At 39.2% G+C, this 16,063-nt stretch overlaps 1 protein-coding gene across 1 annotated transcript in view; it reads right to left on the bottom strand.

The window, feature by feature from the left end:
• Positions 1 to 273: 273 nt before the first annotated feature.
• The window catches only part of C4H6orf58 (chromosome 4 C6orf58 homolog), a 45,756-nt gene continuing 29,966 nt past the window's right edge, over positions 274 to 16,063 (bottom strand). The window contains exon 6 of the mRNA XM_075594784.1: positions 274 to 1,205. Coding sequence (XP_075450899.1) covers positions 1,042 to 1,205 — 164 coding nt within the window. The 3' untranslated portion in view covers positions 274 to 1,041. The remainder of the gene's footprint in view (positions 1,206 to 16,063) is intronic.

The raw sequence follows: 16,063 nt of genomic DNA, 5'->3' as shown, positions 1-16,063 counted from the left end.
TTCTCTGATCTATGAACCAAGTAATTAAAGAGACAAAAAAAATCCTTTTTTAAACCTCATTACTTTATTTCCTTTGAAAATTGTTAAATAATGACACAATATTAAGAGTTTATATGACACCATGTAATTGAACCCGGTGTCTAGAGATATTAAAGGTCAAAAAAACATTTAATCAAACTCGGTCCAGAAACTTATTATTATTATTATTATTATTATTATTATTATTATTATTATTATTATTATATTTTTGGTTTATAAAACATGGTTGAGGTTTTTTGTTTTTTTTTAAGGACTGAAAATAGAATTGAAGAATTTGAAAAATTGACCAAAAAGGACATATACATCAAGCATGAAATTGACTTGTTGCTGTAAAATAAGTAATTACTTCTTTAAAGATATGCTGTAAAGAATCGAATTATATTGAGAGCCATGTACTTCTGGTTCCAGTCAATGCTCTCCGTCTTGATGTCTTATTCAGAACAAATGGGGTTAAAGAAAAACAATAATTGTGTTTAAAGATGAGCAACCATTCATTTTGGTAATGGCACTGTTTTCAAAGTTCAGTGAAGTTGGTTATATGAAATTGATATTTGCGTCTATGAGTTGGCAATACCGATCACTTATTTAAATCAGAGATCCCTTGCAGTCAAGTGCTTATGGTAAATCAATTGTCCAACACCAGATGTGCTTATGGCCTTATTTCATGCCAGACAACTCTGCGGAATACAGGGGAAGTGCAGTTTCAGTCCATTTATTCCTTGGCTTTATTTCAAGCTCTCCTTTTACAATCACTTAGAAGACTAATTAACAGAGTCCTCATTTATATTTTCAGCAAGACGTTTCTTAATGAGAAGGGAATGAGCTAAACAAGAGGTAATAATTAGAAAATTAGGTGTAACAACATTGACTTATTAAGTGAGTGTCAACTAGGCTCCCCCACAATGAAATTCTGCAAGAGTTTAACTTTCCTCCTAGTAGTAATGTGTTATATGTTAAATATAAAATGTTAATTTTGTATGTCTTTTCTTCAAGAGAACAGGTTTACATTTCACAAGGAGGATTTTTAGCCAGTTCCTTAAGAAGAGCAAGAATGTTTCGTGACACAAGATTAGGGTCCGTAACCATGTTTTGAAGAAGATTTCGACCTTCAGCCCTGCCTTCTTCCGAGCACATCATTTTTTGCCACAACCGCAAAACAAAACCACCTACAAATAGAGAGAAATAGTTATTCCAGTTTAAGAATAATTAAGTTTGAAGTTACACTACCTTACTTGAAGTCACACTCAGGCCTAAATGCTTTCAGCTCTGTTAAATCAGAGAACGTTATATTAGATGAGGTTGACAAAAGACATAGGTCCATCAAGTTCAACCTATGCTATATTTAGACGACAGATACTATCTTATATTTGTATTTACAGTATATTTATCCAGAGGAAGGCAAACCAAAATAAACCCAGTGAAATATCATGTAATGATGTCTCATAAGGGGAAAATAAATTCCTTCCTGACTTCAAATATTGGCAATCAGATTTCTCTCTGGATCAACATCCTTCCCATGTTTACTTATTTGGTATATCCCTGTATATCTTTCCTTAATAAAAAAGATGTCCAACCTTTTTTTTAAGATATCTATTGTATCTGCCATCACAGTCTTCTTGGTTAATGCATTTCACATTTTAACTGCCCTTACTGTAAAGAACCCTTTCCTTGGTTGCTGGTGAAATCTCCCTCCAAGTTTGGCTAGGTCCCTGCTGCAGCGCCCGTTATGGCATGCACTGCAGGGACAAGAGCTGCCCCTCAATGGGGTCTGGCCCGCTACTCACCTTGTCAGCCGCGTTGCGTGACCAGATTTCTCTGAAGACAGGAAATCTGTGTTCACAACTTGGACGGAGCGCTGGCCATGCCCCCGGCGGTTCAGCCAATGAGGGCGAACCTGTCGGGTGACATCATGGCCGCGCCTCCACCAAGACCCCCCATCTTTCCCCCTGCAGCTCACCGCAGACCGGGGATCTCAGCTGCACGCACCGCTAGCCTGGCAAGTGCGCGTGCAGCGCTGACACCAGGGCCTCAGCCTTAAGGGATGACCCTGTGTCATTTGTACTGCCCTTGGATAAATAGTTCTTTTGAAAGCGCCCTGTATTGTCCCCGAATATATTTGTATATAGTTAGCATATCCCCTCAGATGCCTCTTTTCTAATGTAAATAGATCTAATTTAGCTAGCCTCATCAGATTATCCATTCCATTATTAATTTGGTGGCTCTTTTCTGCACTCTCTCTAGTTTCATAATGTATTTTCTAACGAGTGGTGCCCAAAATTGTACTCCATATTCAAGGTGTGGTCTTACTAATGCTTTATAAAGGGGCATAATAATGTTTACTTCCCTTCCATCCATTGCCCCTTTAATGCAAGATAAGATCTTGTTTGCCTTTGCAGCTACTGCAAGATTTGGGGCACTTTTGCTAAACCTGCTGTCTGCAAGCACACCTAAATCCTTCTCCATCAAAGATTCTCCTAATTTTGCCCCATTTATTTGTGTGTTGCCTGTTTATTCTTGTTTCCCAAATGCATAGCATTACATTTATCTGTACAGTATTAAACCTCACCTGCCATTTACCTGCCAAGTTTCCAGTCTAGAGAGAAATTACATCCTGCTCTGATTCTACTACTTTAGACAATTTAGTGTCCTCTGCAAAGATGGAGACTTTGCTCTGTTCCAACATCAAGGTCATTAATAAACAAGTTAAAAAAGCAGGGTTCCCGTTACCGACCCCCGCGGTACTCCACTCACAACTTTAGCCCAACCTAAAAAAGTTTAATTTGTGACAACTCTCTGTTGTCTATCATTCAACCAGTTTTTAATCCAGGTGCAAAAATGTTTACCGAGTCCAATTTGCTTTATTTTGTACACTAACCTCTAGTGTGAAACTGTATCAAAAGCCTTTGCAAAATCTAAGTAAATCACATCAACTGCATTACCCTGGTCTAAATTCCTACTTACCTCCTCAAAGAAACTAATAAGGTTAGGTTGGCATGATCTATCCTTCATAAATCCATGCTGACTATTACTAATTATTTTGTTTTCCATTCGGTATTCTTGAATATTATCCTGTACTAAACCTTCAAGTAGTTTCCCCACTATCGATGTCAGGCTTAGAGGTCTGTAATTCCCTGGTTGTGGTATAGCTCCATGTCTGCTTTACACGAATCTTGTGGTACTGAGCCTCTGGAAATGGCGTCCTTGAATATTAGGTATACAGATGGGGGGAGGGGGAAGAGGACAGAAACCTCTGCTCAGCTAATAGTCAGTTTAAATGAGTGAATGAGTATTGGTGCTGTGCTGAGAATTGTTATAACGAATACACAAAAGAAAAAGGACTCAGCTGGTAGCACTCTATAACTCTAAAGTAAATAGTAATAGTAATGGTAAGTGATAAGGATTAAAAATTATTTTAATGGTATATCTCTTAAAATAAAGGGGTGTACATAGATGAGAATAAAAATGACCGTATATCCCAGTCAGAAGCCTGCTATAATCAGGGTGTGATGAGATATGTGCTAAATAACTATATTGTTAAAAAGCTTGACACACAGACCTGTATCACCATATACAATGTATATGGGGTAATATATTAGCACTAAGTAATCCCTCCTTATTGTAATGTTAGAGGGCTATTATCAAAGTTGAAGAGAAATATTCCCTCCTTAATGCAGCTGAATTAGTTAAATCAATTGTCAGTCTGCAGAAAAAAAGTGCGATATAGTGGTAAAGTCTTCACTATTTGGAGGTGACTATGCTTAAACAGATCAGCCTAATGTACCTCTGGTTATTGTAAGCTAGATTTAAAACCAGGACAGAACATGAAACACAGACAGAGCTCAGTGCACATCCAGTTAAACTTATACACGGTACAGTGCCTAAATATATATGTATAGATATCTATTAAATAAAATGGTCTTTTAGTTTAACATTTTGGCCAAAGTGTTGTAAGCCCCTGAGCCACTAAACGGCAGACCACATCTCAAGGGTCCCTAACACTAATATAAATTCTTAATAACCTGTGCATTACCAGGAAGAATGATTTATAATAAATCTGTCAAAATTAGTTGCATAGTTCTAAGTCTGATTGAAGCTTTTATTAACCTGTACATTACCAGGAAAAGCACTCTGTATTAGATTTGTCACAATCATACTGCAAGCAAGCAAGTTCCCCTGAGAGTGGGAGATGCTATGGAGTGAGCTTTTAACCACTTAAATGTGGAAGGGGGTTTGTGTGTCCTTGAATATTAACTGTAATAGTTTGGCTAGTACTGAACTTGGCTCCTTAAGATCTCATGGATGTATGCCATCAGGGCCAGGTGCCTTATTTACTTTAATTTTATCACGCCCCCTATGAATTTATTCCTCAGTTAACCAATTGTTCATTAATATAGAGGTTGTGGCTTCCTCCTTCGGCCCTATTATTGCAATTGATTCTTCCCTGGTAAATGCAGAGGCAAATAATTTGTTTAATACCTCTGCTTTTTCCTTACCTCCAATAATGTGTGCCCAACTCACACTGAAAGTGTCGTATATCTAGGTACTTAAAGAACTTTTTGGAGTTGGTCTTACTTTCTATTTATTGCATTCATTTTAAATTTTCAATTTTTGCTAATTTAATTGGCTTTTTTGCAACTTTTGTTACATTCCTTATAATTCTGATACGATGCCTCTGTCGTTTTTGACTTTCAGAATCTAAATGCCTTTCTCTTCTTTCCCATTTCCTCCGCTACCCGTTTATTTAGCCACATTGGTTTAGACTGGTTTCTTTTATATTTGTTACCCAAAGGTATACAGTGATAAGTTTGCTATTCTAACAATGTTTAAAGATTGCCCATTTATCTTCCTCATCTTTCCCAGCAAATACATAGTCCCAATTTATTCCTTGTAGATTTTTTCCACAATTTATTAAAATCTGCTTTTCTAAAAATACAGTATAAGTCTTTGTTGAACCCATGTAATATGATTTTTGATAATTTATTTAAAATAAGACCATGTTATGATCACTGTTTCCCTAATGTTCCTGACTTGAATATTTGTTATTACTTCTACAGTACAATGTTTGATATTACCAAATGCAGTTTTGCCCATCTCCTGGTTGGTTCCTCAAAAATTTAGGTCATGTAATTGTTTTTATGCACCCCAAAAAAACTGTTTCCTTTTGTAATGCTAATCTAATCGCCCCAGTCTAGGACTGGATAATTAAAATCACCCAGTATGCAAGCATGACTTAGTTTTGATGCCTTCTCCATTTGCAAAAGTATTTTAGCTTCCTTAATCTCACAGATATATGGTGGTTTATAGCATATCCCTACAAACATTTTCTTTGTACTTTTACCTCCACTGCTAATTTCTATCAACAAGGTCCCTACATTTTTATCATTCCCTTCATAAACATATTCCCTTGTTTTTTAGATCCGGTTTAACATATAAACATACTCCACCTCCTCTTCTATTTGCTTGATCCTTCTGAAAAAGGGAATAATCCTCTAAATTAGCTGCCCAGTTTGAGTTTCATCCCACTATGTGTCAGTAATTCCTATGATATCATAAGACTCCTTTGTAATTTATAACCCAAGCTCCAGCATTTTATGTCAGGCTTTTTGCATTAGCAAGCACGCATTTATTAATTTTTTCAAGTTTATTATAAAATCTGTATTATTATCTTATCTGCTCCTGCCTTTCTACTCCAATTGGATTTAGTCTTTAGTAGTTTTCTACTATTATCTGAATTTAATATGGGTGTCTCCCTGATTGCTGATTGCCAAACTACCACTTGCCCCCATTCTACCTCCATGACCCCTTGCTATTTCCCCATCCCTATTTATTCTATTTAGTTCGTTATCTGTTTCTTGTCCCTCCCGCACCATCCTCGTTTATGTTATGTTACCTAAAACAGAGACTCAGGAACAAAAATAATAGTAAAGGGGGTTAGACAGAGCAGTCAGAAGCAATCCAGGGTTATTCACAGGTTGTCAGGCAATATAACTTGAGGTTATAGTCATTGGCAAAGTCCAGAACAAATCCGAGGTCATACACCAGTTAGCAGGGAAGGTAACTTGTGGGGCTAGGCAAGGCAAAGTCCAGAGCAGATCTGAAGTAGGCAGTATTCTTAGCTGGGAGGAGACAGGAAAAGGGACGTGCACTGTAGCGAGGAGCAGAGTTGCAACGCAAGGAACAGAGTAACTTCCTGGACTTTAAATAGGGCTCAAACAGTGGTGGATTTCCCATTAGGCCTGAGAGGCCCAGGCCTAGGGCGGCAAAATTTAGGGGGCAAAAATGAGCGCCCCATATACAGATGCCACAGGCCTGATGGGAAGACTCGCCTGTGGTGGCCTCCTCCTTACTGCTGACCTCCTTCTGAATCACAGCATCAAATGACGCCACAGACGTCACCAATGGTACATCACACCAGGAACGCTTCTATCTGGATTGGAGACAGCTACTTACAAACAATCCCCAAGAAGCAAGTTATTTGTGTCCAAGAGTGGTAACATGCCCCCCAAACATGTCCTGCCTGAATAACTGATTATTTTGTACGTGCAATATTATCAAATTTTATTAATTCAATATAATTACTTATTAACCCTATGAGTCGTGCGCTGTGTTTCTTTTCCACTAAACATCATGCCCTCCAAATGCACCTAGAGATGCAGCGGTCGTTATTCGAACACTTCACGCATTGTATACCTCGGAATACCCATGTCATGGCGCGGGATTTATTCCAACCTTACCGCCCCTTCCCGCCTTAGGACGCAAGTGCAGAAAATTGCATTTTAGTGTTAAACAGTGTTAAACACTGAAATTGACAGAGTACCACAGTAGCACAGTACTGTACACATTACAATTCATTAATTTCATTGCACACAAAGAAACAGAATCCATGAAATTCAAACAAAGCAACCTCGATAAACACGTGTGCCTGGGGTGATTGGTGGCGTTAATGACGCGTGAAGTACAGCAGCGCACACGAAAATGGCTCTGTGATTTGTTTCGAATAACGGCCGCTGCATCTGTACTGTATTTAGCTGATGCACTTCCTGTTTATGTCCTGTAAGACTAGCTATACCCATGAAAGAAATCTGTGTGCTAAGCTGCAGGAATTGCTTGGCAGTACAGGATCTCCATTCAACACGACTAGAGAAATAAAAGTGGCACCTATTTGATGTGCAAAATGTGAGAGGGTCTGAAAAATGTACATATATATACTAGCTGAGAGACCCGGCGTTGCCCGTGAGTTAAATTTCCTGCTCCCTCCTCTCCCCCTATTTCTGTGCTCCCCCTCTTTCTCCGTTCCCCCCCCCAGAGGGAGGGAGGGACAGTGGACAGTAGGGGGGGACAGTGGACAGGAGGGGGGGGGGGCAGTGGACAGGACAGGAGGGGGGGGCAGTGGAGAGGACAGGGGGAGGACAGTGGACAGGCGTCACCCTTACCGCACGATTTGAACTGTGCACCCTTCTTACCCTATAATAAATATAGCCTTCTCTGACGTTGACCTGACCTGCCTTTTACTCTTTTAGAAGCCATCAAAAATGTAAACACACAACCTTTTATACCACCACCCCATTTTAAAACCACACCACCCTCCCATTCGACTTCCACCCCCACTCCTCTTACCTTCCCACTTGGCGCGCCTTCCCCCTTCAACAAATCGTGCGGTCAGGGTGGAGTAGTGCGGAGCGCTATTTTAATATTGTGAGCCGGTGGCATGGGGGGGAAGGTGCGCTGAGGGGGAAGGTAGTGGGGAGGTGATGGCAGGGAGGGGAGCTGTGGGTGGGGGGGGGGAGAGCCAGCAGGGAGGTGAGCTGTGGGTGAGGGGGGGTGATGGTGGGGGGGAGCCAGCGGGGAGGTGAGCTGTGGGTGAGGTATGGTGAGTGTATTGGGGTGAGAGTCTGTGGCAGAATGTGTGTGTATGTGTCACAGTGGAGTAGGTGTGTCTGTGATGTCAGCGTACCTGTTGGCCAATGAGAGTCGCGGACCCACGGACCAATCAGATTCACCACATCTAGCAACAACACCACAAAATTCAATAATTTATATATAGATATATAAAGGATCAGTAATCAAGATTTTACATACAGTATACAGTATTTATTATAGGTTCACTTTTGCATATTTATGTCATTGGTTCACGGTTGAAAAGGTTACCCTTGGCTGAGTTATCATCATCATCATTGACATGATGGTAATTTTTAGGCTTTTTTTTTTTTTATCAACCAGCAATGAAAAAGAAGCTATCCTAATTGCATCAATGTGCTGTAAGCTCATTTATATACATTAAAACAATAATGACCCTCCACATTCCTTTTTAACAACACACTCCTCCTGTTTTAACACACCTCTACCCCGTTTTATCATCCCTCTCCCTCCGTTTTAACATGCCTCTCCCCCACCTCCATATTAATATCCCCCCCTCCTCCATTGTAACACCCCTCCTCCATCCGATTTAACACCTCTCCCCCACACAGGTAGGCAGAACGGGACCCTCTCCCATGCCGGCTCTCCACAAAAAATTTGCCAGGAACTTCCGCCCCACGTAATACTCTTGTGCTGCTCTGCATGCTCAGTGGGCCGCATGCTGCCCGCAGACCTGACGTTTGACACCCCGGGCCTAACTGGTTTCTGCAAACAAATCAAACAATGCTAATAGCAAGGGTTTGGCTGGTTGAATTTATGGGGAAATTAGAAACAGGTTGAATTTTTTAGGGGCCTCTTAAAGGGTTTTTTTTGTAATCTAGTGTTTTGTTACATTTATCCCATCCTATCCTTATCACAGAGCCAATAAAGATAAGGGGAGCTAGGGAGGGGAGACTGGCTGCACAAGCACTTTCTGAACACACAGTGACATCCTATATAAAGGAGCCAGAGGAGATCAAATACTTATACTGTGGGTGTCAGATTTGGGTAAAACATGTATAAATTACCCAGATGAGACCTCTTAAATATGTCACTGTAATTAATTTACTTAGGTCCTAGGGGGGATTGTCCCTTTAATGTTCACTGGAAGTATAGTGAAGTTAATTGTAAATACAAACCACCCTTAAGTCAAGCTACACTCACTCAGATATAATTTTGGCAAGCATGAATGAAGCCCATGTTGGGATATATTGGTAATGAGAACAAATTGTGGTTTTAATAAATACACAGGAGTACGAGTGGAGCTCTCCTGGGAGACTGCAGCAGAACCATGGGGAGAACCGATCAGCTGTTTTACATTACTGTATGTGTACATTTTCACTATTATACTTATGTGCCATAAAGAACAATCTACTTACACAATTTCATGGGCTTTCTTCTATTTTGAAAGTATAATAAATACACAACAAACCCTTTTTAATTACAACGTGTAATAGTTTTCCCAACCCCTTCAGTGTAGATGAGTAAATGAGTATTATGAACTTTTTGATATACAGTAGAGGCAACGTTTATTCTAACATTTGCTGTAAACTAGCCGGGTTACATTCTGGGTATGTGCTGGGTATGTTCTGGGCTAGTTTGAGGCACGTTTAAGGCATTTCTGCATTGACTAACGACCCATAGGATTAACACAGCAGGGATCCCTGGCAGTCCAATTCAGTTTGAATGGGACTGGAAGGGACCCCCGCTGTTAATCTGATAGGCCATTAATCAATGCAGAAATGCTGGGGCTAGTTTAAGGAAAGTTTAAGGCATGTATTCAGAATGTACCTGGGTGTTTCCTGGGTCTTTTGGGGAATTGCCACTGGTTTTTGTTAGAATAAGAGTTGCCTCTACTGTATCTTTGATGGAATGCTGAATGACTGAAGAATTGTGGAGAATTGTTTAGAGAATAATACAGCGTGTGGCATAGGTTTCCTTGTATACCCAGAATATATTTGACTAAATCAATTCAGAAAATTAAATTTGAAGTGAAGGCATTCAATTATTCATCGTGGATTATTAAGTCAGCAAAGTCTACATTCAATTATCCATTAAAGTACATAAAGTTTGGCAAGCAATATTACCATAACGGAAAAAAAATCTAAATAGAAAATCTTACTCGAGATTAGTTGTGACAGTTGAGTTTATGAGATTTATATGCTGAATATGGTTTCTAAAGTGAAACATTTCATTAGTGTACAGAAGTAAAGGCAATGTGGTCGATATTTTGATACAATATTTTTATTAGCTGAAAATATGTACATTTCAATGAAGAGTATGAACAAGAGAGTTCAAAGGGACAAAGCAAAATAAATGAGATAAATACAGAAATATTGTGCTGTTGTGGAATGTTTGCTTTCCTGATCTTACTTTTGATCCTCAAACCTATGTTTTTATTGTAACCATTGACCTCAAGAGTGGCAAGCAGTGCATTGCATTGTTTGCCCCTCTGGCATGAAAGCGATTAAATGGTACTTGTAGCACTTAAGTGTTCCTCCATCTCAATTAACGATTGTTTTGCAGTTTGTACTTGGAGGACAATAAGTGTTCATAAAGATAGGGATTAAAGCTTTGGGGCTTCAAAAGTTATGACAACTGCAGTTTAAAACGGATACATCCCCCAAGTCAGTTTGCTTCTCTTACATATATAAAGCAAATTACTTTGCACATATTTTGTCTCAAGTGTTACTGAGTAATTAGAATAGTAAATGCATGGAGAAACGCAAAGGTTTACTTGATACACATCTTGCAGTAGAATCTATTATCTGGCTCATATATAAAATCTGGCACAGATAGATACAGACAGGGAAAAAAATCTAATGGCCAATAATTCCCCTGGAGCTTTGGAGAAAATTACATAGGGAGTCATTTATGTGTGGCTGCTGCAATAGAGGGGGGAAACCAGTGCACAAAGAGTTGCATCAGATTTATCAAACAAAAAATGCCAATTGCTTTCAATAGAAGTCCTTCTCTTTGATCTTGTTTTTTTTGCAGCTGGGGACTTTAATAAATAGACACCTTAGTGTTTGAAAGTTAGGTGTATATTGTTATTTTTTAAACTGGGTTAAGAAAAAAAGGGCCCCAAATATTTAGATGGGGAGTTTATGATTAGGAACATGGCCCATGATGATATGGGCATTTAGAGGGCAATGCTGTGTGCCTATGGAGTGAAAGGAGGTTCATAGGGCTTACCTGAGGCGGGATGACTAGCAACATCAAATATTCAGGGTGAATAGGCAACCGCAATTGCAATGGGAATGGTGCACAAACTGCAGAAAAGTAAATTCTTGCACAGAGGATGGATTGATAACCAGGATTTTATTTGAACTAAATAAAAACATTAGCCCAGATCCACAGAGCTCTGTTATTGACTCAATAAGATGTTTAAGTTAATGCATCATTAAGTGCTAATGGGAAACTTCAAAGCTCACTAATTTACAGTAGTATTAATTGCTATTTTAAGCTAGGGAGGGTATTGCGTTAACTTATTAACTTAAGTTATTATTATTATTATTATTATCAACGTTTATTTGTGAAGCGCCAACATATTCCGCAGTGAAGTACAATGGGGTACAGAGTTATATATATTAAAAAAACATAAACAGTTACATACACGTGAGGACGAACATGACCAAACAGATAGTGAGGGCCCTGCGTGTGAGAACTATAATGGACATTAATGCTAATGATATGTAAAGAGGTGTTTCCACTAACAACTCATATCGACAGAGGTCTGTTAAAGTTAACGCAGGGATTTAACAAGATGTTAGTTAGGTCGTTGCTAAACTTGGTGTTACACATATTCAGACCCTGAAATAAGGATTTTACAGGCTCTGGATGGATGTAACACCACAGTTAGATATTATTTAACTAACAGCCTTATCCACACCTATTCAGGGTCTGGATGGAAGTAACGCCACCTTTGCCATAAGACAGGCTTAACGCCATGTTAGGATAGAGTAAGGTGCTCTGAAGTGTCCTTATACACAGGTAGGAGGGGAATGCAGTCTGGATTTGACAATTTTAAGATACATTCATTAGAGTCTCAATAAATTCGGGCACCAGATACCCTGAAGGTAGGGGTAGGTAGTCCTAGGACAGCCTCCTCTGCCTCATTGGGCTGGCCCTATGTACTCACTGTACCACTGCTTTCACCAGAGTTTCCCCTCCATCGCGTGCTGCTGTAGAGTGATGTCCAGAACTGCAGAAAAGTGGTGTAGCGCACCGCGATCCAAAGGAAGAACAGGTCTGGCCAAAAATGAAAAATCTTTATTGAGGTATCATAAAATCAAGGGATGCAGCCCTTCTACGCGTTTCGTGCATAGCACTTTATCAAGAAGTGTTTTTGCACTGTGTAAAAAGCATACTGCATCCGCCCCCATCCTGGCTCTGCATGCCTGCTTGTGGGGAAAACATTGTTAATACCTTTAACTGTAGAGAGTCCTTTTGGATATTTACGTTGAGAACGAGATTTCCTGAAGGTATAAATGTGGAATGGACCATAAACCACTTTTTGAGATAATGGTATCTTTATTATCATTGTCATGACAATATGACTCTTTTTGATTAAAACCTTCCCCTAAACCTCCTGGAAACTTCCCCATGCCATTTCTGTCAACAAACCAGATTAATGGACAATACATTGAGTTATAATATGATATAAAATTGTTGTTATATATTTAGCTGCCAATCTCGGGTCACTATGGCCACTGATCAATTTACTGATGTGATGAATATTGTTATACCACAAACAATGTGTAATATGTAACCTCCTTAAGGCACCCCACAAGACGAAATGTAGAATCCAAAAAATATAGTTGTTTACATTATTCATGATCTCACTGTCATCACAAGGATGCTCATTTGTTTTTACACGAACTTATTGTTTTTATTTATGTTGGTTATGTACATATATATTTTTTAACTAATAAAATTGTATGTTTTGATTTTTGTAAAATGGCTGCCCAGTTTCGCTATATAATCTCTTTTCACACACAAATTACCTTTGAATCATTAGATTTCATAGTATTATTGTACTTTAATAAATTTATGAACATAGAACAATATATATGATTTCATGGTTTTGTATACATTTTGTCAACAATTATGTTTGATAAATGTGGTATCTTTATTATTTTTTTTTTATATTTTTTTATTTTTCTTTAATATGTATGTGATCACAGACATGGGGGACTGGCACTGTGCTTCATATTCAGCCTTCTCCGGTGACTTTCAGGATGATAGGCTGGCTGAGGTGGAGACATCTGGGCTCCCATTGTATGTGGTCATAGTGGGTTGAATATGGCATTAAGCACACAAATTCTTTGAGTAACATACAGTTTAGATGCCATTAATAGACTCTTGCAATGTTTTCCCCACAAGCAGGAACGCAGAGCCAGGATGGGGGCGGATGCAGTTTCTCACACGTCTCTCCTCCCTGTTTGGCACTCCCCTGGAGGCGTTCCTTAGTAGTGGTGGGGAGTTGGTGTGAAGACTGGTACCTCCCCCGTTTAGAGCCGCGATGCGCATGCGCGGGTCAGTCAGTTCCCATTGGATATGACGCGATCGTGACGTCACCAAATATCGCGAGATTTGGCAGCCATTGTTATTAAAACGCTTTTTACACATGCAAAAACACTTCTTGATAAAGTGCTATGCACGAAACGCGTAGAAGGGCTGCATCCCTTGATTTTATGATACCTCAATAAAGATTTTTCATTTTTGGCCAGACCTGTTCTTCCTTTGGATCGCGGTGCGCTACACCACTTTTCTGCACTTAACGCCATGTTATTTGAAGCTAACGCAAGGCAGTGCTTACATGACATTAAGGCTATGCTAAGGAAATGACTAAGGGCTTTTGTTTTGGCATATTATTAGTTTTGTGGATTCCCGTTAACCTCAGAGGAAATACTGTAATGTCAGTCATGGATTTTGTCAACAGTACGTTATGAACCCTGACTTAAAGGAGGGCTGTTGATCTGTGCTATAGTTAGTTGATACACAAACATTTCCTAATGCGCGTTTCACCTTGCTCTTCAGGTGGTATCGCCCCCTCAAGAGCAAAGTAAAATGTGCATAGGGCTGTGTTTTGTCTACTACCTGACAAAGTTTAGATCAGGTTGAAAAAAATCCTGATTTTTATAAATCCATTCTCTGTGCAAGGATTTACATTTGTGAAGTTTGTGCACTATTGTAATTGCTGTTGTATTTCCTATCCTGAGGAGTGGCGCTCCTCATTGTGATTTGAACCTGCAAAGCTTGAGGTGTACTGCATCTTCTTTCTCTCTGATTTGTTTCTTGTATGTATGATGAATAGGCGATAATCGAAATACTGTCACTGGCTCTGTGGTGCTTATGTATCGCAGCAAAGTGATACAATTATGGGACAAAGAATTGCATTATATGTATCAAATAAAAATATAAGATTGAAATTAATAGGATTATTGCTTTCATACATCTGGAGCATTTGTTTTTCCCCATAATTGCAGCACTATTGCCCTGATATAGTACATACTTTATGCCCTTGTACTTTGGCTAAAACTGCACCATTACTACCCTCTCACCAAATAGAAGGCATACTCAACATACTTATATGATATGCTACACAGCATCTTGTCTACAGTACTGTATATCAGCATTCAAAGAGACCCAAGCTGACTAAGACAGATGATCAATAAGAATAAATGTGCAAAGCTCTTTCTTTTCTGGTGACGAGAGGTGGAATATGAAACTGGCCCTCCATCCTGCCAATCAACAATTATTTTCTATTTTTTCCCCGTACCACCTCTTGATGTTCATTTAGAGATATTAGTTTATCTTCCCAAGATCCAAAAACCGATGTAAAAAACCTTCCCACAGATGTTTTACCTTTTCTCTATCGGTACATTTCTAACTATGCCTCCATCCTGCAAAGAATCACTTTCCCCAACTAATCTCTATTAAAGGCATTGACACTGGGACCACTTTCCCTTTTTAAACGATAATTGCACCTGAGCATTCATAATGCAATTTGCAAAAATTCTGCCACTTGCAATAAGACTTGATGTACTGTAGATTCAACAAAACCCTTTTTACAGACCTGATGACACAGTAAAATAATGCAGGCAGGCAGCTAATGGAAGGAAATTCTAACAATGTTATGTTATTATTAATAATCATAAGTCTACATCTTTCATGTCCTACTTAGGAGTTGGGTGGACCATTGATCTTGGTAAGTGAATCACAAAAGCCACTGCAGTATATGTTTTTTAGACTTCCAAAATTATATCAATGTACTTAAAAAGTGTACAACACTAATTACACTGGCATATATGCAGAAAACACAACCAGTTGCTGAAAAATCTAGTAAATGGCATTCTCCTGTCAGAATTGTTGTCACTCACCCTCTCACCTTTGCCTAAAAATTCCTTACTGGAAAGTAGCAGCTACAACAGATACAATCCAACACCATTCCATAGCTTTACTTTGACTGATAAAGACAAGTGAAGACTGAGTGGTGTGGCATCACAACTCATAGCCTCCTTAAAACAGCCTTCACATACACAGGAACCCATATAATTATGCTGAATATTAACTGTATTGTCTCCTCCCCGGCTTGATTCGCTTCTGTGCCAATGAAACCTCTGACAGCCCTTCGTGAGGTGAAACAAAGCTCCCAATGTCCATTGCCAATTGTTGAACAAGTGGCTGCTAAGCAATCACACAACCAGTCTCCACCATTAGACTGAATAGCTGTCACGGGAGACCAATGCTTTTAACACCTTAATTACCCGGATCTTTTGATTGAGCAAAGCAAGAGATAAAATAAATTGTAATTTATGAATGAACATACACAGCTTGATTTACAATTACAACGAAAAATACACTTACTAGTTACGATGTTAAGTCTTGTTACAGGACAAATCTTTCACTGCATGATAAATCTTAGATGAATCTGTTACCGCATGATGACTCTTAGATGGAACTCAGATGGAACTGATTCCTGATGGGCTGCACGGATTATTATAGGGTTAAAACTCCCTATACCTAACCTGGCCAGCCAATCTCTACGTGGGAATAAATTATCCCACCTATCCTGGAGTTTGCCAGTCCTGTGTAGACTGGCACTGGGAGCTTCAGCATAGCA

Source organism: Ascaphus truei, chromosome 4, assembly GCF_040206685.1.
Source record: "Ascaphus truei isolate aAscTru1 chromosome 4, aAscTru1.hap1, whole genome shotgun sequence".
NCBI classification, from domain to species: Eukaryota; Metazoa; Chordata; class Amphibia; order Anura; family Ascaphidae; genus Ascaphus; species Ascaphus truei.
The sequence above is the reverse complement of the archived record's forward strand: the minus strand, read 5'-3'. Positions and strand labels throughout refer to the sequence as shown.